The sequence below is a fragment of the Podospora anserina genome, chromosome 4, assembly GCF_000226545.1.
Source record: "Podospora anserina S mat+ genomic DNA chromosome 4, supercontig 1".
NCBI lineage: Eukaryota > Fungi > Ascomycota > Sordariomycetes > Sordariales > Podosporaceae > Podospora > Podospora anserina.
The window spans coordinates 90,970-115,951 of NW_001914834.1; the positions used below are offsets into that span (position 1 = coordinate 90,970).

At 53.4% G+C, this 24,982-nt stretch overlaps 11 protein-coding genes across 11 annotated transcripts; 6 read left to right on the forward strand and 5 right to left on the reverse strand.

Annotated features, from left to right (window-relative positions):
• Nucleotides 1–1,612: 1,612 nt before the first annotated feature.
• On the reverse strand, nt 1,613–1,963 carry PODANS_4_303 (uncharacterized protein; the record flags this gene model as incomplete). The annotated part of the gene is made up of 1 exon (XM_001903579.1): nt 1,613–1,963. The coding sequence occupies one exon, from the start codon at nt 1,961–1,963 to the stop codon at nt 1,613–1,615; it is 351 nt and encodes a 116-aa protein (XP_001903614.1).
• A 337-nt stretch (nt 1,964–2,300) lies between these two features.
• On the forward strand, nt 2,301–3,626 carry PODANS_4_305 (uncharacterized protein; the record flags this gene model as incomplete). The annotated part of the gene is made up of 1 exon (XM_001903580.1): nt 2,301–3,626. The coding sequence occupies one exon, from the start codon at nt 2,301–2,303 to the stop codon at nt 3,624–3,626; it is 1,326 nt and encodes a 441-aa protein (XP_001903615.1).
• Nucleotides 3,627–4,160: 534 nt separating this feature from the next.
• Nucleotides 4,161–6,243, forward strand: PODANS_4_310 (uncharacterized protein; the record flags this gene model as incomplete). The annotated part of the gene is made up of 3 exons (XM_001903581.1): nt 4,161–5,855; nt 5,910–6,022; nt 6,093–6,243. 3 exons carry the CDS (start codon nt 4,161–4,163, stop codon nt 6,241–6,243), a joined length of 1,959 nt encoding a protein of 652 aa, XP_001903616.1.
• Nucleotides 6,244–6,445: 202 nt separating this feature from the next.
• On the reverse strand, nt 6,446–8,095 carry PODANS_4_320 (uncharacterized protein; the record flags this gene model as incomplete). The annotated part of the gene is made up of 1 exon (XM_001903582.1): nt 6,446–8,095. One exon carries the CDS (start codon nt 8,093–8,095, stop codon nt 6,446–6,448), a length of 1,650 nt encoding a protein of 549 aa, XP_001903617.1.
• A 556-nt stretch (nt 8,096–8,651) lies between these two features.
• Nucleotides 8,652–9,469, reverse strand: PODANS_4_330 (uncharacterized protein; the record flags this gene model as incomplete). The annotated part of the gene is made up of 2 exons (XM_001903583.1): nt 8,652–9,244; nt 9,313–9,469. The coding sequence occupies 2 exons, from the start codon at nt 9,467–9,469 to the stop codon at nt 8,652–8,654; spliced, it is 750 nt and encodes a 249-aa protein (XP_001903618.1).
• A 4,062-nt stretch (nt 9,470–13,531) lies between these two features.
• Nucleotides 13,532–14,529, forward strand: PODANS_4_340 (uncharacterized protein; the record flags this gene model as incomplete). Its single annotated transcript, XM_001903584.1, has 2 exons — nt 13,532–13,863; nt 13,977–14,529. 2 exons carry the CDS (start codon nt 13,532–13,534, stop codon nt 14,527–14,529), a joined length of 885 nt encoding a protein of 294 aa, XP_001903619.1.
• A 3,168-nt stretch (nt 14,530–17,697) lies between these two features.
• On the forward strand, nt 17,698–18,671 carry PODANS_4_350 (uncharacterized protein; the record flags this gene model as incomplete). The annotated part of the gene is made up of 2 exons (XM_001903585.1): nt 17,698–18,108; nt 18,183–18,671. 2 exons carry the CDS (start codon nt 17,698–17,700, stop codon nt 18,669–18,671), a joined length of 900 nt encoding a protein of 299 aa, XP_001903620.1.
• A 403-nt stretch (nt 18,672–19,074) lies between these two features.
• PODANS_4_355 (uncharacterized protein) lies at nt 19,075–19,643 on the forward strand (the record flags this gene model as incomplete). The annotated part of the gene is made up of 2 exons (XM_001903586.1): nt 19,075–19,194; nt 19,263–19,643. The coding sequence occupies 2 exons, from the start codon at nt 19,075–19,077 to the stop codon at nt 19,641–19,643; spliced, it is 501 nt and encodes a 166-aa protein (XP_001903621.1).
• A 531-nt stretch (nt 19,644–20,174) lies between these two features.
• On the reverse strand, nt 20,175–21,323 carry PODANS_4_360 (uncharacterized protein; the record flags this gene model as incomplete). The annotated part of the gene is made up of 1 exon (XM_001903587.1): nt 20,175–21,323. The coding sequence occupies one exon, from the start codon at nt 21,321–21,323 to the stop codon at nt 20,175–20,177; it is 1,149 nt and encodes a 382-aa protein (XP_001903622.1).
• Nucleotides 21,324–21,738: 415 nt separating this feature from the next.
• On the forward strand, nt 21,739–22,722 carry PODANS_4_370 (uncharacterized protein; the record flags this gene model as incomplete). The annotated part of the gene is made up of 2 exons (XM_001903588.1): nt 21,739–21,990; nt 22,063–22,722. 2 exons carry the CDS (start codon nt 21,739–21,741, stop codon nt 22,720–22,722), a joined length of 912 nt encoding a protein of 303 aa, XP_001903623.1.
• A 135-nt stretch (nt 22,723–22,857) lies between these two features.
• PODANS_4_380 (uncharacterized protein) lies at nt 22,858–24,343 on the reverse strand (the record flags this gene model as incomplete). The annotated part of the gene is made up of 4 exons (XM_001903589.1): nt 22,858–23,136; nt 23,196–23,746; nt 23,815–24,120; nt 24,181–24,343. The coding sequence occupies 4 exons, from the start codon at nt 24,341–24,343 to the stop codon at nt 22,858–22,860; spliced, it is 1,299 nt and encodes a 432-aa protein (XP_001903624.1).
• Nucleotides 24,344–24,982: the final 639 nt, after the last annotated feature.

A 24,982-nucleotide genomic window follows, 5' to 3' on the forward strand; every position in this document is an offset into this window, starting at 1 on the left:
TGGATGGAGACAGGCAATTCGATGGCGAGTGGGGGGGAGGGTCTGCCGAAAACAGCGCCGCCTGGGAAAAGCTCGTGTCAAAGCAGTTGGGCAGATGCAGCGACCAGGGGCAGCCATGGCAGCACAAAAACAAAGGCACGGTGGCTGAGCCGCCCACGGGGAAAACGAGAATCCCGTCGAATTCAGCGTCAGCCAACAGTCAATTTCCTGCCGATGCGTCCTTGGCACACCCCGCTATGCCCCTTTGGGTGCTTATCGCCCTTATCGTGTCCTCCAGGATGAGGTCATCTGCAGAAGCGAGAGATCAACAGCCCCGTTTGGTTGGCTGGGAAAAGGCCTCGTCAGCTGAAAAGAGCGGGGCCGTCCCGATGCTTTGAGATGAACCACTTCAAAACTTAAAACTTCTACGAGATCAAACGAGAAATATGAAAAGCCACAGCCTCCTCCTACCAACCACATCTCCGTATGCCGATATGCCACCAGCCATCCAACATACAAACACACGATCCAGTTGATTCCAGCGGACAAAAATTCAGGGCTGAGCTCTGCTGGCTAGCCGGATTCGCCTGATTTGTAGTTGGGATGGCGCGAGCAGCGTATGAGCTGTTCCAGACAACCTTCGCGGTCTCCACTTTCTACAACAGGCTCTACAAGCAAGTAAGCAGGGTTGAAGCAAGCCTTGACATGACAGAGGTGCGAGATAGCATCTCCAGGATGAGGATCCATGTTGCGAGCTACTGCCCAAGTAACTATATGTAATCAGTATGTAGACGACCTGCCACCAGGTTGTTCGTAGTGTATCTAATCAATATCTAATTAGCAGGAATGATACGGTCACCGTAAGGTAACTAGAACTGCATACCGGGACATAGCCGCCACTGCTTTTTGGCCTTGTTGACCCAACAGTCGCTTTTGTCGGTGTTTTCATCTTCAGACCAGCTTGTTGAAGATAGCAGAGGGGTGCCCTTTGCGAATATCCTTGAGGACGCTTCTGTGGCGTTTTCCACTCATACTGGAGAGTATGATGCAATGAGAAGAAATTGAATGAGGCATATGGATGAAATAGGATGAGGGGGAAGCTGCATTTGTTGTATTCGCGAAGTGAAGCGGGAAACGCGATTAAAATGTTGGCAATTTTAATGGGTAAGCCTGGAAAGCAGAATCTGACCGTACCTTACCACTGTACCTCACCACTGGCGAAAATCGACAATAACTACCCTCACGACTCTCTCGAACGAGCTACTGGAAACGATATGTGATGCACTCCGGGAAATGCCTGAGGGGTGCCATCCAGCAATGGAGAAGGGCCTTGGGGCCCTGTACACCCTCACCCTCACCAGCCACAGGCTTCGTGGTGTTGCCGAATATCATCTCGACTCGGGGTGGAAGAGTACAAGGCACTGCCTCTGGCCTGGGCGGCTCATACCGGCTGTGCTGTTACATTCTCAAGGCCCTTGGCTACGGCGGTGCGGATCCGAACACTGAGTTCAAGTTTTTCTACTCAGGCCCGTTCTGGATATCGTTCAAATGATATCTTCGAACGTGATCTCCAACGTGGTCTCACCACAAGAGTACATGGAACGAGGGTGTTTCCTCAACCCCTCAAAACAAACTATCTCGTTATGCACGAGGTATCCCGTCTCGTTATGCAGGACATATCACTCCTTGGTGCCTTCAGCTTGATGTTCTCGTGCCAACCCAACGCATCGTCTTTGGTGACGAAAGTTCGCACCTCTCGTGGGCCGACGCCGATCATTTGCCCCCTGGAAACCACCAACACAACGACCGAGACATGGAGGACGACCGGCAGGGCCTTGGGCAATGTGTCGAACTCAGCGAAGGCGATGGCGAGTGGGAAGCCCAGATGGTCGAGTCGCGCGAGAGGGTTACTCGTGCATACACCGCGTTGCACATAGCGGCCGGGCGGGGGCATCTCGAAATCGTGACACTCTTGTTGGACCATGGCGCTGATCTCCAACGCCAGTCTACAGGGTTCTGCGGTTGCTCGCCTCCGCGTCCGGAATGGGAGGAGATTGAACGCGAATGGGCCTACGACTATTAGGAGGGTGGAGAAGAGACATGGACACCACTCCACGTCGCCTTGTGCTCTAATAATGACGAAGTAGCTCAGCTCCTCATCTCGCGCGGGGCTAACGTCAGAAACACGGGCAGCTTAAAGTGGTCTGTATATCACCAATTGGCCTTTTACGGCAAGCTCGACTTCCTCCGCATTGTCCTAGACAGGCTTCCCGTGCAGGTTGCCGAGATTCGCGACGTAGACGAGACAACTCCATTGACCTATGCCTGCTTGGGGCACCATGTCGACTCTCTCGTTCCGTTTCTCCTCAGTTATGGTGGGAGAATCAACGAGAAAACCTACATTAGCCTTTGTTTCCAAAAATGCGGTTTTTGCGAATCCACTGGGCCAGGCATTTGCTTTGGGCTACTTACAAGACGCTCTCCAGCTTCTCAAATACAGTTCCGATCCGACAGACGACATTCAGGTGGAAACGTCTGAGGCTCCAGTTGACAGGGAATCATGGACTCCTCCGTTAGTTATGTGCTGTTTGCCGGGACTCAGTAATGACAAATCACAAGAAGATGCCCGCTTCGAGTTACTACGTAGACTGGTCAATCCCGAAGGCCCTTTCGATTGGCATATTCCGGGGCCTTACGATGGCCCTGGATACTACCCCTCTGTCGCCACTTTTCTTTCTTTGGCTGCTTGGTGTTCTATCGAGGGGCTTGTCAAGATGTTATTAGAAGCCGGCGTCGACGTCAATTCGTGTGACAACCTGGACAGGAATGCGTTGATGACGTTGCTGGGCGACGTGTTTTCATGGGAGGCAGACCAGCTGGTGTTTCGCGGTCATTTGCATTTCCCTCAAGAAATGGAAGACAACGAGTACTACGACTCTGTTCTTGAGATGGTTCGACTGCTGCTAAATGCCACAATTCATCCCAATCATCAGGACGCGTTTGGAAGAACTGTGCTGCACCACCTGTTTATGGCGCAGCCCGGCTGGCGACCAGACCGGTTGAAGCCTGACGAGGCAGGGGAAATCGTTGGATTGCTTCTTGCAAAAGGCACAGACCCCCTGATTCGAGCCAAGCAGGGCTGCTCCGCCCTAAGGAGAGCCGTCAGGAGCAAATGCAAATGGGCTCTGGAGGTCATGTGCCGAACATGCCGGTTTGAACTGAGGGACGCTTTCCCCACTCACGACGAGGTGTTTGATGTGTTGGTCGACTGCGACTGCGACCGACGACCTGAATCCGAATTGCCGCGAAATCGTGATGTGGAGGGGGGCGCATACGACGAGCTCGCAGAGTATTGCGGTTATAGACCCGCAAAGGATTATGATCGTGTACGTACACATCACTACAGTGATTATCCACTTGAGTCTTTCGATTCGGGTGGGCGATTTTTCTGCAGCAAGAGCCAGACCGAAGAGCTGGTCCAGTTGCTGTGCAATCTCGACCGCACAGCCAGTTGCGATCGAGGCCAGGAGATCGGCCATGACGCGGGCCACGCTCTTCGCTACGCGGGTTCTGTTATCAGGGAGCGTTCGGAAGAGGCGCTGGAAGCAGGTGCCGCGTCAAGCCGACTCCGTCAAAGACAGAACTAGGCAAAAAAGCCAGCACGGCACGAAAGACAGCAGAGAATACATCATTAGATACAACACAGGAGACAAGTCAAGTGTTGTGAGGCTCCATGGTCCTTTTCTTTACAGGCCTTCTCTTTGCTCGCCGATATGCATTTGTGACCAGCATGTATACATAGCTACCTACCTTCAACTACGCACACTTTGGGCCACTGCCTTGCTTTTCTTCCCTTTCTTTCTTTCTAGATACATCACTAATATCACTTGCCCTGGTCTATACCTTTGGTGCCTCCACGCCAATGGGGTCGTTATATTTCGGGGCACTTGACTTGCGAGGAATTTGGTTGGGCAGTGATCGCCGTTAAGTTCATCGCTTTGGCGGTTGCCAAGAAGTCAGCGTGCTCGTGCTCGTGCCAGGAGGGTTGCTAAGCATGGAAAGGCCTTGTGTTGTGAGGATATCTCTGTGAGAGCGAGGTAGATAGCCTCATAGCATGACCGACAACTACGGCTACTCATCGGTACTCTCGGAGTCTTCCCATTCGTTGGTGGGGTTTGACGATGGAAGTGGAGCAAAAAGGCATTGTGGGTCAGGGGCAGGGGCAGGGGCAGGGCAGCAGGGGTTACTATTATTATCGGCGCTTATCGATAAAACGGTCCAAAAAAATGGCCCAAGAGTCTGTCGCAGAGCGGCCACTGAGATTTTCTTTGCGACTTTGCGCACACCACACCCCGGTCGATCCATTTATCAATCGACTGTTTTTTCCGCTCTCGCAACCCGCCAACATGTCTGCCGGAAAGAAGCACGCCCGTCCCGACGGGGAGGAGCAGGCCGTTCGCTCCTCCAAGAAGGCAAAGACCGACGAGGTTGCCAATGCCACGACCGACGCCGATGGCTCCGACTTGAAGGCCGAGAAGAAGAAGCAGAAGAAGAAGGACAAGAAGGAGAAGGAGAAGAGGGAAAGGGGGGAGAAGAAGCAAAGGAAGGAGAAAAAGGAGGACGCCGACGAGCAAAAAGACACCGAGATCCCCGACGCCGACGTCGAGTCCGGGCCCAAGGCTGAGAAGACGGACAAGAAGAAGGATAAGAAGAAGTCTAACAAGTCCAAGTCATCCGAGGAGCCTATCGCCAGCGCTTCCGATGACGAGATAAAGGCTTACCTGACCAAGGAGGAGATCAAAGTCGAGGACCCCTCCAACAGCCCTCTGCAGCCCATCCTCAAGTTCACCCAGCTTCCCACCTCCAAGCTCATCGCCAAGAAGCCCTTCGCCGCCTACAATGCCCCCACTCCCATTCAGGCCGCTTCCTGGCCCTTCACCCTTGCCGGCCGCGATGCGATCGGTATTGCCGAGACGGGTTCTGGAAAGACCATGGCCTTCGCTCTGCCCTGCGTCGAGAAGCTTAGCATCCACTCCAAGAAGGCGTCCAAGGACTACCGCAGCACCCGCCCACGCGCCGTCATTGTGGCACCCACCCGTGAGCTGGCCATGCAGACGCACGAGGCTGTCTCTGGGCTGGCTTCTCAGGTCGGTCTCACGGCCGTCTGCATCTACGGTGGCGCGAGCAAGGATGACCAGCGCGCGCTTCTGCGCAAGAACAGCGGTGCCGATATCATCACGGCGACCCCCGGCAGATTGAAGGACTTCCTTTCCGACAACACTGTCAACCTCGGCGACGTCATGTTTGCCGTGCTCGACGAGGCCGATCGCATGCTGGACAAGGGTTTCGAGGACGACATCAAGCTGATCTTGGGCGGCTGCCCGCCAAAGGAGGAGCGCCAGACGCTGATGTTCACTGCGACATGGCCGACAAGTGTGCGTGTTCTCGCCGAGAGCTTCATGGTCAACCCCGTCAAGGTCACCATTGGCAACCGCACTCGCGCCGGCGAAGATGGGAACAGCAGTGGTACCGTCGAGTTGCAAGCCAACAGCAGAATCGAGCAAAAGGTCGAGGTCGTCGATCCCCGGGGCAAGGAGCAGCGGCTCTTGGAGCTTCTCCGTGAAGCACAGAAGGGCTCTGCCAAGAACGACAGGATATTGGTGTTTTGCCTGTACAAGAAGGAGGCGGTGCGCGTGGAGCAGTTCCTCGAAAGGCGAGGCATCCGCGTCGCTAGTATCCACGGTGACCTCCGACAGGACCAGCGTACCAAGAGCCTGGAGGCCTTCAAGGCCGGTACCACATCGGTGCTGGTTGCCACAGATGTTGCCGCCCGTGGGTTGGATATCCCCGAGGTTAAGCTTGTCATCAACGTCACCGTAAGCCCACTGTCGCCCCATGACAAAATCACCCAGGTGACTGACCTGTCTTAGTTCCCCTTGACCATCGAGGACTATGTCCACCGCATTGGCCGAACAGGCCGTGCCGGAAAGACAGGCAAGGCCATCACGCTGTTCACCGAGCACGACAAGGCGCACTCTGGCTCGTAAGTTTCCGCTCTCCCGCATATGATCTCTTGGTGGCGTCACCCTGACACTGACCGTCTCCGCCCACAGCCTCGTCAACATCCTCAAGGCCGCCAAGCAAGACGTGCCAGAAGATCTCTTGAAGTTTGGCACCACCGTCAAGAAGAAGGCCCACGACTCGTATGGTGCTTTTTACAAGGACGTGGACATGACCAAGAAGGCGACCAAGATTACTTTCTAATTGCTTATACTATCGTACATAGAAGGGAGAAAACAGCGTGCTATTTTGCTTTTGGTCAATTACGTCTCTACACCTGCCTCCGTCCTTTGATCGCTTGGAATGCAGACAGTAAAAACTGTCGTTCGGAAAATGCCCTGGATTTTTTTTTTGGTCACTGTCAGCCGTTATCATTTCTCCCATTTTCACGAGGCAACGGGTCAACTCACAGCACCCCCAAAAACACCACCCCCACCCCGGCAATCTTCCCCAAACCGATCAACACCTCCTTCACCCCTCCCTTGCTGGTGAAGTGCAACCCCCTAACCAGACTCCCCGCCACCACGGCCGCCCCGACCCCAACCCCGCTCGGCAACACCTCCCTCACATCCGCTTCCACCCCCCTCTGTTTGAACCAGTTGTTGATGAACCCCCAACACCAAACGATCCTACAAGCCATGTTCACCCCATTCGCCCAGACCAGCCCCTCTGCGCCCATGTCGAGGACCTTGAGGGTGATGAACCCGGCCGAGGCAAACACGAGACTAAACAGCCCCATCCAGGCTGACTGCTTGTGGACCTGCTTCTCCGTGGCGACGGACGAGACGAAAGCCTCGGTTATACCGTTGATGGCGAGTAAGGGGATGTAATAGGTGTATAGAGAGAGGGTGGCACCTGCACCGGACGTGAGCCACTGCTTTCCTGCCACGAGGGACAACAACAAAGGAGCAGCGACGGGGGCGAGGGAGGTGATGATCAGGGAGAGGAGGAGGTAGGATTTGAGGAGAGAGAGGAGGGACTGGGAGGCTGTTTTTTCCGGGGTGGGCGCGGTCTCTGTGGTCTGCTTTTCGGAACTTTTATCTGAAAGAGGGGTGGAAGGCGAGGAGAGCAACCGGGAAAAGTAACTGCGCGAGGACTCCTCGATGGGTTGGAAGACGAGACGGGCGAGGAGACCGCCGTAGTTGTTTGCTAATGCATAAACACCCTGCGAAGTGGGGGAGGAGAGGATAGAGACGAGAAAGGTGTCGCCTTGGGTGAGGAGGTGTTTTAAAACCGACTGAGAGAGCAAGGAAGACGTGAGTTTGAGGGTGGGAGGGTGGAGGTACTGCCCCGAGGAAGAAATTGGTCGGGGAAGCAAGGAGAAATTCTCTCTTGATGCAAGACCGGAGCCGCTGTGGAGATAGACGAGGAGAAGACCGGTTCCGTAGCCTAGCTGGCCGAGGGCGAAGGGCAGCACTCCAAGAGACAACCCCCGACGGGCACCATAGACGGCTGAGCCAAGGGTGATGGTGCAACGGAGGAAAGTAGCGATGGACTCGGCGGCGGCGCGAGCTGAGAATTGTAGCCGGGTTTGCATCACCATGAAGGCTGGTTCGGAGAGGAGTTCCACGATGGCGGCGAGGGCGTAGATGTAGAGTGCCACGACGAGATTCGGAGCTGAGGCGAGGGTGGAGGTGCTCAGTGAGTTGAGGTAAAGCCAGCCAAAGAAGAAGGACAAGGGAAAGCCTAGGCCAATGGCAAGGTAACCCAGGTTGACGACGGCTTGGGCGCCATTGTTTTGCTTCTTGCTGCCCTGGTCGTCTGAGGAAGAGTCCTGGCGCTGAATGGCCACACGCAGACTTTCCCTCGCAAAAAAGATGACAGAGAGATAGTAAACTTCAAGTTGGGTCGAAACGCCGAGCAGTTGAGCGGTTAGAAAACGCAGCAGGACCTGGTTGGCGATGAAGGTGATGGCACGGGATATGATTTGAAGGAGGATGAGCACGGACGCGCCCCGGAGAAGGCGAGTGCTCGTCGTCGTGCTTGTCGTCATGCTTGCTGCCGAAACAATCAGTTCCGGTTTTGAAGCGGCAGCAACATCTTCCGGAGCGCCCATTCTTGACTTTTTTGGCGGGTTTCGTTGTCGATGTTTAGTTTGAGTTTGATGAAGCTCGTCGATGCGATCGCAACCGCGGTGGGTCGCCACGTGGCATCCCTGTCGCCCCTGAAGCCCCACTAACACCGCCTTCAGTGGCACAACAGGTACCCAGGTAGGTTTAGAAGTCTTGCTAGATACATACCTTGCCTTACTATTAGCCTTCCAGGTCACAGGCACCTGAAGATCCCGTCGGCTTGCACCCGCAGCGTTAGGCAGCGGGCCTTTGTCCTGTCCATAAAGTCCCTTCCATCGTCCAAGTTCTTGGAGAAAGGGGATTATTTTGACGAGGAGATGCATCCGGAAATGTGTGGGGTTGGGGAGAATTATCAGCTCAGAGGAAAGAACGGGGCTATTTTGTATGGGCTGGGGGGTTTATTATCCGAGGACTAGGGCTACTTCAATATGTGAGATAGAGGCTGCGTGTACTTCTTACCCTACCCAAACCCATCAACGGGCAAAACAATGATGGAACCGAGCCGCAACTTCACATTTTGTCCTTCACACTCTGTCCTCCCTAAAGTATCGCGGCGAACCCAAGGGCCAGACCCAAGAAACCTCCAACAATGCCATTCTTTCCGGCACCCGCTTGAACTGGTGTGCTGCTAGAGCTTGTGGGAAGAACCAGGCTGATAGTGCCATTGCCAGTCACCGAGACAGTGAGGCTCGCGGTAGGGGTCGGTTCAGGCTCAACGGAGATGGTCTCAGTTGCACTAGTAACAGTTGTAACCGTCCGAGAAGGAGTTGGCACGATCACGGTCCTAGTATATTCATTGTACAAGGATGTGGCTGCGGCAGCGTTCGTTGCAGTCAAAGAGATGTCGGTAGACGTTGTGACGAGAGTAGAATAAAGGATCGTTGTAGTTGCATCGACGTGATAGGAGTAATAATAGTAGTAGTAATAGTATGTGAAGGTGTACCACGTATAGTCAATGACGTTAATCGTAGAGGCCGGGACCGTGGTGATGAGCGTGGTGATGGTAGGGGCTGGGTCGTTGATGGTGGCGGTAGCCAGGGGGGTTTGGCCGTCGGGACAATTACGGGGAGGCATCACGTACGTCACGCCGTCGGAGCAGCAGATGGCTCCCGGTGGAACGCACTGAAAGGGACCTGGACATCGAAGCCAACGAAGTCAGCAGTCAGTCGTGTCGAAGAAAAGTTCTAGGGGTGTCACTCACCGGGGCACGCAGGAATCCACCCTGGAGTCCGGCAACGCTGACGTTCTTCGAGACGAGCATCTGGCTTGCCAATCGAGCCATCACTAGATGCCGCGGCGGAGCCAAAGAAAGAGTATAGTGCCAGTGGCAAGCAAAAGACTGCCTTTGAGCTGACCATGATGGGCTACTGAAGCGAGGATGTCGAACGAGTGACTTTTTGAGCAAGAAAACCCAAACACAACGGGGCAAGAGGATGATCTATCGAAGACAATCCAACAGACGAGCACTTAGCTCAGTTATTAGATTTATACTCATACTTGCATTCAAGGCCCTGCTCTGCATACCAACACCTCACGGTCAAAATCAGGAACAAGCCCTCTGATCCGAAGCCGCGGAGCGATGTCTGATTCGATTTGCTGGTATTAGCATGCAGCCCTCTCTAACATTATGAGCGTGGCTGGTCCATGCATTCTTTCGGGATTGGACACCTGTATCTGCAAGATTCAGGGAATCCCAGGCAGTCGGGGCTGAAGTTGTCCCGCTTACGACACGATCCTTTATCCAAGACACGCAAAAGCCAGAGCCTTGCGGTTGAGCAACCACACCAATGTGGCCTTGTTTAAATTAAGGATGTGGCGGCGGTGCCCAGCCCGTTTCTGTGTGTAACCACTTGAATAGAATTAGAAGAGATAGTGATTTGTTCAGCATGAGGTACAAGTGTAGACTCGACGACTGTAGCAGGTAGCTGCAATATCCGTGTCGAGGTTGAGGGTTCAGATTTCTGATTTCTCCATTTGCCCCCACATAATCCACACAGTCCACTATTTCTCTCCAATCAGAAGCCTCCTTTGCAGGTCTGCTTTGTCACTTAGTTCGAAGCTTGAGATATAAGCTGCTTGCTCTCAACCTCAACCCTTCTTGATATCTACTTCATACACTAGTCCTCAATCTGCCTTCCACTCTTCTGGCCGTTATTATCATTTCCTTCTGATTCCCATCGCCCGTATTCTATCCAATAGCGAAAAATACCGCAATCTAGCTTATGCAGCGCCGCACGTCTGGCGCATTTTACGGCCACAACAATGTTGTCGCCGCATGATGAACTCCCCCTCCACCCCCCAGGCTCTCTAGCTTTGAATCTAAACAAGAGAAAGAACATCGACAATCCCAACAGACTAAGTGCCATCGTAATGATGTAGATCAAGAAGTAGTATGTTGCTTGTCTAGTACGCTAAGCTAGGCCGTTAACAACAGGTAGAAGTTTGTCATAAAGCCAGCAAAGTGCCTCGAGTTTCTGGAGGGAGAGACAGGCTTATAACTCGGCATATACCACAGCTCGTCTTCATTCCCTTAAGACTCAACAGTTCCCATCAATGTTCAGCCGAAGTTCAGAGTTAGCCAAGTGTGCAGATGTCGCCCTCCACCCAGTTTCAACCGCTTCACTGGCCTTCCTCTCAAACTACGTGCACAAACCCTTGGGTTTCTTCCAGACTTTCCCACGATGGAATTCTGACACAACTCTCACGCAGAGATATATCACAGGTGTTCATTCATATGGTTGTATCCGCACGAGGCTCTTGCTTGATACGCCAACACACCCTGGCGCCCGCAGGTGCGATTGATAGATGTCCACTCTAGACCTCTCCGAAACGGGACCTACGTCTCCTTCTGGGAGCCTTGGCTTTGCCCCGAGGCCGCATCGAGGTCATCTTCTTGCGATGGTGATCTTAGTTGCTTATCCCAATGGCTGAGGTGCGAGAAGTGACTGAAATTACATCACAGGAAAATAACAACCTCCTCGGTTTCCAGTCGAGCTATCCAATCGAAGGCTGAAGATCAGCTCCGTGCGACACAGCAGCATGGTTTGCCTAATGGTACAGTCGCATCCTGACACATATCATCTTTGATTTCCGGTCTCCTTGAGTGGTACAGAGTCGCTCGAGGCCTGCTGCACTACGCCTGCATCGTGGATGGAGCCTGTAAACCAGCCGCTAAAATTTTAGATCTACTCCTCGCACTCAACACGTGGCTCTTCTCCAACGACGCGAGCAATCTCAGCAGCCCGTAGACGTATTCCGAACAGTGAGGTGTGACCCTGTACTATCCTTCACTGCCGTCATAATTATGTTGGTCTAGAGAGCAAAAACAAGAATCAAGCATACCAATATTTGGTAAATCTTCAACAGTGGCCTGGTCTGTCCAAGTACTACTTCCAGATGTCACACGCTGTTAAGATATACAGCAATAAATGTCTATTGGCTACACATAGGACGTGTCGCACACTTCGCTGGCCATCAGGCCCGACAGCCTTGGCAGAGGCAATGGCTTATGAGTATCTAGAAATCACAGGAACAAAGGCGGAAAGCATCGAATGGTTCGGTAAAGACAGTGTTTTGATTGCATGTTACATTATTCTCGGTCTTTGAGGAGAACATAGCACTGCTGGAATTGTTAAGGGGCCGATGGCACACTCAAGTGGGCAAGCTGCCTGTTGTGTTATTTTGAGTTTGTCCTGTAGGCTGATGTGCCGGTTCGAGAGGTCTTGCAAAGTTTGCCGTTGGTGTGGTGAGAAAGAAATGGAAAGAAATCGACGGGAAGGAGGGATTGCTGGTGCAGAGATTGCAGCTAGTCCTCGGCATTGGCTAGTAGGACTCATGGGATGGCCCACCGTGTCTGAGTCCATGCCAATAGACTAAGCGACTTCAACTAGTTGAAGGGCATGGGAGATGATGACGTGTGGCTCGGTCCTTTTGTGAAGAACCTCGCCGTTGATGGTGAGAGCAGAGTCCATGGGCGTCTCACCAGAGAAAGGATCAGGAGCATGGCCCAGATGGGTACCGTTGCGAGTTGTGCTGCACGTGACGTTGTAGTGACTACCGCTTCGAGTGGTCGTGCATTTGAGTTTGATGATACCGGGGACAGAGCCGCCAGCCTATTGCGCGTAGTCAACGGTTGCGACCCAGTCCGTAGATGTAGACGCCACGGTATCCTGGGCCGGCAGCCAACTAGCGTCGGAACCAAGGCTGTGGACAGGATGTGGCCCATCTCGAACTCGGTTAAGACCTTGTCTTGCGGGCAGATGGACAAGGCAGTGAGGACAAAAACATCCTGAACCCCATACTTGAGTACAGAAGAGACGAATTTGGCGACGAAAGTCCTCGTGGGCGGACAGGTCTGCGCCTGGCTCGTGGTGAACTCATAGGCGATCATGCTTTCACCGGGGATAGCCTTGAAGTAGAGGTCACGTACGTTGGGGCACTTCTGCGGAACCCGGGGGCTGCATAGAACGAAGTCTTTACGGGCCTTGCTTTTGATCGTTTCGTAGGTCATGATTCGTCCCTCCCGGATATCGAAGTGCTTGTGGACAAGATGGAGAGAAAAGGTTCCCGCCAGTCCATGGGCGGCAATGATTCCAAGAAGGACAGCATGTGCCTTGGCATGGCTGGCTGCAGCTTCCATCATGTCGTCAATATGAGAAAGCTGATTGTACTCGGCCGAAGGGAGAGGTGTCTCCTGAAGACGAACATTATTCAGGGAGTTGACAGGAGTGGGTATGTTGAACGGCGGATTGGGAAGACACAAAGAGTGCGGTTTCTGTCTTGATGAGGAAGGTCTCGAATCGAGTTGACGACAACTGGGCCCTTGAGCTGGGCAATTGGAGGGTAAGTCGAGGAATGGCTATTAGTGTTAAGCCTGTGTCCGAGGTACGGACCCTGGATCTTAAATATTCGAGGCGTCCCTGCGTAATTGTCCTTGCGGTGCTTCTTCAAGACGCTTGCCGCCCGACGGTCACTATTGCGGCCGTCGCCGAGTCAGCATGGCCTCGGAAATACCAGTGATTGCAACTCTCATTCGTCGTTGGAGAGGCTGTTGGTTCTCGAACACTTCCTCCCATGCACACTATTGGTCTCAGCGGTGCTCTGGTCCATTGGTTCTGCGAGTCTTCAATATGGTTTAACCAAGGCTTTTGCCCAAAACGACATTTGTGACGGGTGTGCCTCCGGAAAGATGTATGATTTTGCTGCTGAAGGGTTTATATCAAGGCGAGATGTGCGGTTATCTGCGTGTCCCACTACTGAGTTCGCTAACCAACCCAAATTGCGACCAGAAACAATAAATAGTGCTCACCGCCATTCTCCACCCGCAACTCTCATAATCCAAATCAACCGCCCCAATGACACAGTTCAAAGATCAGTCCTCGGTTTCTCATTTGCGCCCTCTCATCCTGTAATTCTTGACAATGCCGCTGATTTCTTCTGACAAAGACCTCCCTAAATTGCTCGACACACCAACAAAGCAAGTCGAATGGGCAAAGAAACTGGTCGCTGAGCATCTAGGCAGCGCTGCAAAGCATATTGACAAACCCCCCATGCAGGGAATGTTCAGTAGGACCCTGTTCTTGACCTTGGCGGATGACCGTGAGGTAGTGCTACAGTTTCGCACTGAGTCACTCGAGCTGGACGCTTTCAAGATTGCGAGGAATGCTTTAGGCTCCATCGTGCCCGATATCAGAGCTTTGGAGGACAAGGCGCTTCTAAAGGAATATGTTTGGGCTTATTCCCTAACCCGTCTGTATGGCAAGATGTGGACCCACGGGGTTATCGGCAAGGGCGCCGAGGGCCGAATTGCTATCAACAGATCCCTCAGTCGCGTTCTTTCAAGGGCTACCTCACCAAGAGCAGCAGCGAGGCCGTCGATGGCAAGATCCGACCCCATCTGGAGGCCATCTTGGCATCGCCGTTACAGGAAATCCTCCCGTACCGGCATGACTTTCAAGGTTTCCTTGATAAGCTGGAACAGCTGAAAGAGCTCCCGCTTTGGGTCGCCCACTACGACCTTAACGACCTGAGCATTCTGATCGACGAGGATTGCCACGTTACCGGCTTGATCGACTGGGAGCTGTCCTCCCCACGGCCATTTGGAGTTGGCTTCGGTCGCATTCACACCTTCGCGGGTGAAAACACCGGCGGGGAGTTTTGGATGCCTGATGAATTTGAGGTTGCGGAACGGGCCTTTTGGAACGAGTTGTTTGATGGGATGCCAGCAGATATTCGCGACATATTGAAGAAACAGATGGTCCTGGTCCAGGATGCAGTCATCCTGGGGACTTTCTTGAATTGCTTCTTCTTCGAGGACGGGAAGGTCGGCTTTAGCCAGGTTGCTCTAAAGGCTCTCCCCAAGTTTCTTACCTATCGAATCCCTTTTGTCAGAGGGAGTGAGGGCCTCTACAGAGATTAGAGCTGCTTAGCTAGTGTACCCATATCTTGTTCATTACGGAGGACGAGGCACTGAGGTGAATGGTAAACGCGAAAGAAACGGCTCTGGGGTGGACAATCTTAAGGGGATAAGCATGAGGCTCTACTTTGCAGCTATCGCCCGAAGCCACACAGATCGCGATCGGCCAATCGAGCAGAGATGGAATGGGTGTGAGGTTAATCTGCCTGCTTGCTCCGTAACCGGCATGAGTTCCACCCGGAACTAGATGCCATCGGTCCTGCATGCGCCTGAAGGCCGCGTGCTTTTTCTGTATAAGAGATAGCTCTTAGGCCTCCGAAAACATGCAGCAGTGATCGTCCCAACCTACGGAGTTATCGTCCACGGCATCCCCAGTAGCTCCATCAACATGAAAGACCAGAAAGCCACGATCCAGCAGATGCTTTGCAGACAATCACACAGTGATCCCACGAGCGGAGATCTCGCACATATAATGGCTCACTAAGGAGGCCGTGCACAAACGTGCATCTTCGCTGGTCGTAGAGTTTACAGGACCAGAGATGGCCAACGCTATCATCTACGCGGGGATGGTGTGGGAAAAGACAGCGATTGCACCCCGTAGATATCCCGCTGCCGAGACCGCCGTATCGGGCCGCGCCCCTGCTTGGGCGGCTGCTCCGGGTTTTCTTAAGCGGACGTCATCACTAAGCTTAGGTGCACTTGTAGCGTCATTCACACGAAACCGCGTGCTTCCAGAGACCCATGTTGATCGGGCCGCGCAGAGTCCAGCTAATAGGCATGACCGAGAATAAGCGGTTGTGGTGGCCGTCAGGAGGAGCTGTATAAAGCTAGCGAAACTGGCAATCTGGTTTGAACCCTTAAAGAACCCTTGACCCGAGAAGAAATGCACGTTGATAAGACTGGCCCGTCAGCCCGGACCTGGCCTTTGCCGTACAGCTAGCAACCTGATATATAGGAATCCGGATTCTGACGGGCTCCTCCATAGAAATCGTTCACGTGAGAAGACCGGTATCCCATCAGCAATCTAAGCGAGCCTTCCTGGATACGACTCGTAGCGCACCTACCTAGTCCGTTAATAAATTTTCGATGGCTCCTGTTTCAGTGAAATCCTCGTAGAATTGCTCCTCCGAAGCAATGGCGTCTTGAAGATGGGACCCCTTGAGCACAGTCCCTTCATGCTCAGCCATTCCAGGGTTGACTGCGAGAGCCGGGAGCTTGGGTTGAGCTGGGAAAATCGGGGCAAGATGCAGGTGTCTTTACCGTAGCGCGAGATACCCGACAGCCAATCGTTAGCTGCCCCCACGCCCTGATGATACCTAAAGAAGTGGATTTTCGTAGCAACGGATTCGTTCGAGCTGATTAAGGTCCAAAGCCTCAATTGGTTGATAGGACTGACCAGTCTGAGCAAGGCAAAACTCCATTCTGGATCTGGTGTGAGCAACACGGTGCGATACAGTGCGACGTAGCGCAACACATCCTAATACACTATTAGCCCAGCCACGGCACCTCTTTTCAAGGCCTTACAGCAGAGCGCGCGTTTCCCAGGTACAAGCGCAGGGACCCTAGCTCCACTAACGCTGCAGCCATAAAAAGTTGCGCCGTTATAGCAACACGATTTTGCAAGACTGTGTTAAAGAATAAGAAATTTGATCTAATGGAAACACCTAGAACGCAAGAAATAAAGCAGAGGGACCGGCCTATATATGTTTTCCCCTCTTGGGTTCTTGCGTCCTGTTCTCTGGCTGCTGGCCACTTGAGTTCCGGGTCCCAGGCTCCTCATCAGCATTGCTTGGAGCTGCGCCGCCCACTGCGACGTGAACGCTGAATGCACTGTGTGGTGTATAGTGGATTCGAGAATTACATCTGTCCCGCCAAAAATGGTGGGTCTGGGCTTCCATTTTCGGAACCCCCAACATCGACACGGGTATTAAGAGTGTAATAGCATCAATCTCGGGTCGTGTCGTATATGTAGGTCAGTGTTTGGGGCACATGGTGCCAACAAGATGTGAAAGCTTTGAGCTGGGCTTTGATGTCAGTTGCTGGTTGGTAGCGGTGGGATCGTCTTTTTCCCTGACAATGATATGATCGAGGCATACTAGTAAGAATTCCAGACGATAGCTGAATACCTACCTAGGTAGGTAAGTACCAGTTTAGTCCATCCATACCTGGTAGTTTTAACAACCACGGTTCCAAACTCGATAACTCGTCGAGTACGCGGTCGTGGCAAAGACAGCATGATTCAAAGGTTTGGGAACAGAATGAAACCTCGAATTGGGCGACAAGAAGCCTGGAGGTGCCAACGAATGTAGGTATATTGTGGAAATAGGCCGAAATTTCTGTCCTCTTTGAGGTGGTAGGTATATTTCGCCATGCTGAAGGTGATAGGCGCGTCTATGACATAACCAAACTTGGAAGCTTCTGTTCGACGGGCCGGAGATGGCGCGCGGTAGGTTCAGCCACGGGTCACGTCCAGTACAATATCGAAAAGTAGGTTGATAGCATGGCTGGAGGGAACAGTTCAAGCACCCGCCTCGACTGCACCCCTCCGCAATTCTTGCGCGAGGAGTCGCTCCGCAGCAAATGCCGAAAGCTGGTCGCGATGTTGCAACGCTCGACTCGGTTCCCGACATGGAGATCTTGGCTTGCTTCGGCTCCGTCGCCAGGGAACCGACTTCACTCTCAATCCGCACGGGGAAGGAGCCGCTTTGAGTGTTCTACGGAAATCCAACGCCGATTCGCTCTCTTGGTGAAATTTTCACTGCGGAATTCCAGCAATCGGGAGCTCCCGCTTGGTGTTCTATGGCAGTTCGCCAATCGCCGCCATGATGCGCGCCTATCATAGATCTGAGTACCGAGTCCATCAGCACCCGATGCTACTCTACTGGCTACCCCTAGGCTAGGTAGCAGACCTCTCCTAAGGCAAGTGACCCGTGTGTCGAGATGAAGAGATTCCGAATCTTGGTCATAACCTGGTGCCGACCTACCTGTGCCATAGGAAAACCGTGCATGATAACAAGATGACTGGTGAGTAGGTAGTCAACACCTTTTTTCAACGGCGCTGATACGATGGGTGGCGTGACAACTATAAGAGAGGCAAAGTTTCCTCACTCCTCGTAGTTGCCTATCATTCAGCTCCCCCATCAGCACGATCCTGGTCCTCTTTTTCCAGCTATGAAGTTGAATCTTGGAAGCCTCGCCCTCTGGGTGCTCTCAGCGGCACCGGTCGCTGAGGCCCATTACCGCTTCAGCAAACTGCTCGTGAACGGCAAGCTCTCCGGCGACTGGGAGTACATGCGAGAGAACAGCAACGGCATTATGCCCACGAAACAGTTTCTCGCACCCAGTGACGACTTCCGGTGCAATTCCGGCAGCTTTGCCAATGCTGGAAAGACCAAAGTGGCCAAGGTCATGCCTGGAGATACCATCGGCTTCCAGCTGTGGTACTACGCGACGATGCAGCACCCAGGGCCGTTGACGATCCACATGTCCAAAGCCCCCGGCGATGTGCGCAACTATCGCGGTGATGGGGACTGGTTCAAAGTTCATCAGATGATCATCTGCAAGGCCCCGAACCAATACCTGGTAGGTCGTTCTCGCCGGGCACGTCTCTGATATACATGATACTAACAACAGTGGCCCGCTGCTAGAACGATAAGGACTGGTGCACGTGGGACCTTGCCACCGTCCAGTTCACCCTCCCCCGCGACACCCCCCCCGGTCAATATCTCGTCCGCGTCGAGCACATCGCCCTGCACGGTGCCCAAAGCGGTGACACAGAGTTCTACTTCACTTGCGCACAGATTGAAGTCGGCGGCAATGGCAACGGTAAACCGGGACCCATGGTGAAGATCCCTGGACTCTATGACTCGAATGATCCGGCATTGCGTTTCTTCATTTATGGCGCGCGGTCGTATCCTTATACCAACGTTGGCAAGCATGCGGTTTGGACAGGTGGCAGCGGTGGTGGGAGCTCGCCGGCGCCTAACCCGGCCCCGTCGAATCCGCCAGTCACCAACCCATCTCCGGGTGGTGGCACGGCGCCTCTTTGGGGTCAATGTGGAGGGAATGGCTGGACGGGCCCGACACGGTGCGCGGAGGGAACTTGCAAGTTTAGCAACGATTGGTATTCGCAGTGTGTGCCCTGAAGGATTCAGTCATCCACAGTGTGACAAGGGGAGGAAACTGGCTGAGATAACCAGGAGAAATGAGGCACAGCTCTCCGGGGAAAGGTTTCCCCCAATCTTTCCAGGTTGTTATTGGTCAATCGGGAGGTACCTTGGTCAATAACACGTGCTTACCTACCTTATATGTACACTTTCGTGTCTCTTCCAAAACCAACAATGCCTGCCAAACTCAGGTCCCGCTCGTGATGTAACATGAAGTGAGCTACTATCCCGATTAAAATCTGCACTGTGTGTTTGGTTGGTTACAGATGGTTCGGGAAGAGGAGGCAATTTGTGTCTGTCTAGCAGCTAGGTACCTATACAACGTGCGGGTAGGTATCCGTGTAGTCGTCTTCCTCAGCGATATCTCCTCCATCCCGCCATCATGGTCCATTACGACATCACCCCTTCCAAGCAGGCCAGCCTCCCCCGCTACCTTTACCACCAAGCCACCTTCAGACCAGCCCCAGTTCACAGCGTCAACCTCGCCGGCCAAACTGCCATCGTAACAGGAGCGAACTCGGGCGTCGGCTTCGAAGCCAGCCGGCAGTTTCTCGACCTTGGGCTGACCAGGCTGAAGCCAAAGGCGCCGCTGCTGTACAAAAGCTTGCTCTCAAGCCTGATGGAACCAAACGTGAATCTGGCGCCACTGTCGAAGTCTGGAAGCTCGACCTTTTCGAGTATGGCTCTGTTCTGTCGTTTGCAAAGCGAGCAAAAGAGACGCTGGAGAGACTCGACATCATTATGCCGAACGCCGCGATGGGGGTCCCGTCCAAGCGTGCTTTCCACCCAGAAACGAGACACGATGAGACACTTCAGGTGAACTACCTTTCCACTGCGCTGCTGGCTACCCTGTTGCTCCCAGTGGTCAAACAGACAAGAGCGTATCAACCCGCTCCGACCCGCATCAGCTTGGGCAAAGTTCCCACTTGGCAAAAAGATCCCCATTCTTGAGGCGGTTGACAAGCCGGAGGAGAACGCGGACTTGGCAGATGGGATGTTTACCTCGAAGCTTCTCGGTCAGTTCTTTCTGCGGGAGCTGGCAAACGAGTGCCCGTCAAGATTGCGGTCATCAATGGGGCGTCGCCTGGCATGGTGAGTGACTCCGAGTTTGACCGCGAGGTTAAGAAGACGACCACGGGGGCATAATGCAGAGGATCAAGATGTGGGTGGGAAATAGCTCGGCTGTGGCGGCGAGAATGGTCACGTATGCGGCAGCGGGGTGTGGGGAGGACACGCATGGGGAGTTTTTGTCCTTTCAGAAGGTGGTACCGTAAGTCTTTTCCAACGTTTCATAAATATCTTTTCGGGAAAAAAAAAGAAGGATATGGCTGACTGGTTGGCGATAGCATGGCTCCCATTATTTACACGGGCGAAGGGGAGGCCATATCTGCTGGGTTGTGGAAGGAGACAATGGAAGAGTTCAAGTTTGCGAACGTGGACAACATCGTTAACAGTTTGGGCTGAGATCTTGCCGTACCAAAGTCATTCTACGTCTCCTTCGTTTCCTATCCTCGGGCGTCCGCATAACACTTCTACCTCGTCATTTATCCAACTTGTAACCCAATTCCACAGAACTTTCGGCCACTCAACAAACACGATGGACAGTCCTACCACGCCCCCTTTGACACTTCCGCCCCAACCCTGCCCTTGGACTTCCACAAGCCCAGGCAGCCCGTAATATCTCAAGATAACTCGCTTGTAACTTTTCCAGCGCCAACTGCTGTCTAGCTTGTCTGTCTGGAAAGGGCGAGGTGCCCAGAGACCTCTAACGTGGCTAGTAGAAAGGGCGTGAGAACAGGAAAAGATAACATGAATGTAGCCAGAGTCGAAGGGCGATGGGAGATTAGGCTTGTGCTTGGGTGCTTGTTTCCGAAGACGAGTGCGCGAAGTGATAGTGGTGGTGCGGGTGTAAATAGAACTGTGTGATGTTCTTGAGCCGAAGACTGTTGTGTTTGGTAGATGGCTGCAGTGGTACAAATCGCGGTGTTCTTCTGGATATACCCTCATGCTCCCGTGTGTCTGTAGTATTTCTGTTTCTTGTGAATATACCACACGACTCAAAGCAATGTGTGACGCGACTTCATTGGTGAACTCAGCGGGCCCGTACAGAGGCAGCCTGGGTGTGAATGGAGCAACGTTGATGTAGCTTTGGTCTAAGCTGTGATCCTGCTCGAACTCTCGATGAATGTCGAATCCCGCGCGGTGTTCCTCCTCGGTGGTGAATGAAGACGGGGATTTCGAGACAGAGGTCCAGGAAGTAGCCAAGGCTGCCTCTGATTCAAGACTCCATGATCCAAACCCATGATCCGACAAAACGCTGTTCCTTCGATTCGGTATCCGATGCCGGACTTGTTGTGTGGATGAAATATATGGTCGTGTAGATGGAGACCCCGAGGTTTCAGTTTCGGTTGCTTTAGGCGATGAAACGTTGTTTGTTGTGGTATCTGGTCGAGGACAGCCATAGTTTTCCAGCCAAAACTTGCATTGTTCGCAAACATTGGTTTTGGTTCTGCAATCGCTGCAGCGTTTCCAAGATCCTCTGGGCACCCGTCCATTCCATTCGGCGTCTGACCATTCCTCGCGGTCGGACACTATTTCGAATACATGCATATCTTCACAAAGGGCGTCCATGGTGAGGTATAGAAATCGGGTAACTAATGAGAGAAAATCGGTAAATACTGCAGCAGGTAAGGTAGTCATGTCGAGGCCTCCTACCTAGCCCGTATTTGGACGATAGCGAGGGTGCACTCTTGGCTCACAGGCGGAATTGCCCGGGATCACCTGACAATGTCGCGTCGCTTCAAGTACTTACCTTGCATAACACATCTAGAATTGTGATATCTGGCAGCTGTCGAGATAGTTATGCTGTGCATTACCTCTTGTAATTTCATTGACATACATGCTAGGGACACAATGTTGATGTTCAAGCATCCCGAGACGTGACTGATCGGTGCGGGGTTCGCGTCTATTGACGCAATGGAAATACCAAGGAGATATCGAGCCCTCACAAAGTGTTGAAATTCCACAAATTCGCATCACTGTGTCAATGTCCCAAAGACACCTAGGTGCACTCACCATGTCCACCGACCCAGTTCTTTCTGAAGCTGATGCCGCTCGCCTGGCCTCTCGGCGCCAGCTTCCACCTCCTGTGCCAGCCTACCTCCCGACCGGCCCCAACTCGCCTCTGGCTGTCGGCAAAGAGCTGTACTCCAAGATCCAATCTGCTCCTCGGGTCCTGGAACAGAGCTTTACCATCCCCATCCGCTCAGGCAAAGCTTGGACTGCCTCCGCCGGCTCCGTCATCCGCATCAGCACTCCCGAAGGACCTCAAGTAGGTGATCTGAACATCTGGTGCGCTTGACCCCTCGAGATATCATCGTCTGCCCATCGACTAACCCCCAGTAGGAATCAACACAACCCCTCCGAACGCTTCTGGGCCTCTCGCACCCGCCAGCTCCACTCCACCCACCTCACCACGCACGACCGTCTCTGGTCCTGCCTCCCTTACATGCGCCCCCTCCTCACCATCCTCTCCGACTCTCTATCCTGGTACGGCACCGACTCCAACGGCGGACGCGTCCACGATCTCCTCGGTACAAGGTGCGACCCCTACATCAACCACCTCTTGTCTGGGGGCCAAAGCTATGATCATCACTGCCATAGCAACCTTGTCCGAGCCGTCAGTGAGTTTGGCTTAGAAGAGAGGGACGTGCATGATGTGATCAATTTGTTTCAGGTTACGGGGCTGGATGAGAAGGGAAGGTATTGTATGAGTGCTTGCCCAGCGGAAAAGGGGGACTACATTGAGTTTCTGGCCGAGGTGGATGTGCTGATGGGGTTGAGTACTTGCCCCGGGGGGGATTTGAGCCTCTGGGGCTTTGGGGCGGATAGCGAGAAGGAGATGGAGAAGTGTTGCCGGCCGTTGAAGGTGGAGGTTTTCCGGTTGGAGGATGGGGGTTTGTTGGAGCGGGAAGGGTGGAGGAAAGCGGAGGTGAGTGGGTACAAGGGGGGTCACGGACTCGGTGCTTGATGTTTACACTTCTAATCCTCCACCAGGCAGTGGGGTCTACCTTAACTTTGGACACGACGTCGATGGGTTCACGCTTGGGACACATGTAAATGGTAACAACTAACTCCTCAATGCTTCCCAGTATCAAAATACAAACTAGTATTTGGTCAGCTCTGGCGTCCCAGCCGCCCGTGGATGCGAGAACTTGGTCTCAACAAACACCTTCTGCATGCCGTCCTCCTTGTTGTCAAACTTGTAGTAGACCTTGTCCAAGTCCTCGAGGCGGACACGATGCGAAATCATCTGCACTGGGTCGAGCTCGCCCGTCTTGATCTTCTCTAGCAACTCCTCCCAGTACTTGTGCACGGGGGCCTGGCCGTTGCCAATCAGGCGGATGCCGCGCTGCATCAAGGATCCAATGTTGAAGTGGTTTGTCTGTGATGAGGGTTAGCATGCTGGCAACAATTATAATCGTAGGAAGGAGTAAAGCATACGTATCCAACATAGACACCAGTAACACCGGCACGGCCGTAGTTCCTCACACCCTCAATCATCTCATTGATGATTTCACTCGTGTCCGTCTCGGCTCCCAAGCTCATTTCCAGCCAGTGCATCCAGCCCTTGGCGTACTCTCCAGCGGCGCACTCGATAGCAACGTCTGGGCCACGCCCACCTGTCAACTCCTTCAACTTGCTCACCACGGTGTCCTTGCTGGTCACCCCAAAGCTGAGCTGCTGGAAATCCAGCACCTCAATCTTGTCCCGGTGCTGCTTGGGCCATCTCGACTTGATGATCGACAGCCTGGGCTCGGTATCGACAAAGATAACCTTGCTGGCACCCTCGCCGACCGCAAAAACACCCGCCATCTGCCCAACAGGCCCCGCACCGAAGATAGCCACCACATCACCGGGGTACACGGCAGTATCCTTGACAGCATTGTAGGCCGTCGGCAAAACATCAGACAGCCACAACGCCTTCTCATCTGGAACATCATCCGGAATCTCCAGCAAGTTTACGTCGCCCAGCGGGACCCTCACATACTCGGCTTGACCACCAGCAAAACCACCCGTCAGATGCGAATACCCAAAGATGCCAGCTGTCCTCCCTCCGTACATGGCCTTGGTGGTGGTGTTCGAGTTGGTCGTTTCGCACTGCGACGAAAGCTCTGCTTGCAGAAGAAGCAGTCACCGCAGGCAATCTGGAAGGAGACAACGTATCGCTTGCCAACCTGAACCTTGTCACGGACGGCGGAGCCGACCTGGTCGACGACACCGCAGAATTCGTGGCCGAGGATATCGCCCTTGTGCATTTGGAGAACGGCGCCGTGGAGCAGATGAAGATCGGAACCGCAAACGGTGGTGCCGGTCACCTTGAGGATGACGTCGCGGGGCTCGATGATTTTCGGTTTGGGAACGTCAACTGTTGTTGATGTGGTCGTTAGCGATTATTCTTGGGGAGAGTTGGCGGACGCAACCATACCAATCTCGACCTTTTGCTTGGTCTGCCATACTAGAGCCTTCATCGTCTCGTTAGGGTCGCCGGTGCCCTTCTGGTTGAAGTTGGAGACATCCTGCTGGATGATGTTGTTGTCATCGTGGCCGATGGCCTTCTCGACGGCATAGGCTGCTTCTGCTGTTGCCATTTTGTCCGAGTATTGTGGCTGTCGTGTTCGATTCGCGTGTCCTGTGGTGGAACAGAGGTCATTAGCCCCGAGTGCTGAAGGCCACTGGCACCTTTAATCACCGGTGTTGCTAGATCCATGGCGTCAGACGGTTGCAAGATAGGACTCGGATTGGGCTAGTGCCGTAGAGGGTATGACGATGTTTCCCCGTCATTGTCGATGGTGGTTGAAAGAAGCAGGCGAAAAGGAACGGCCGACGTCATTGATCGAGATCCAAATCCTACTTTGGCCTCAATTGTGGGCCAGCCTTGGCACGAACACAAGCCTTATCTTATCGCCCGTGTTGCAGGAAGGCAGGTTCTCACCTCAGGGCGAGTTGCCAGGTAGCTCGCTGACTGTCCCGACACAATGCGACATTCCACCGTCACCAAGCGACAGATAGAACTCTCGCAGCAGTTGATGAACATCATGATACAGCTGAATTCCACCGGCGGTGGCACACCGTAAGCTCCTTATCAGAACAACGCCACTCATAACACCTAGGTACCATTCAGTCAATTTATCCTCACCTAGCTCCATTGCTCGGTTATGAGTTGCTGCCTGAAATTTATGGGCGTTTTCTTTTTGTTCCAGGTCCCTATCAGATGATTGGTCTGACTA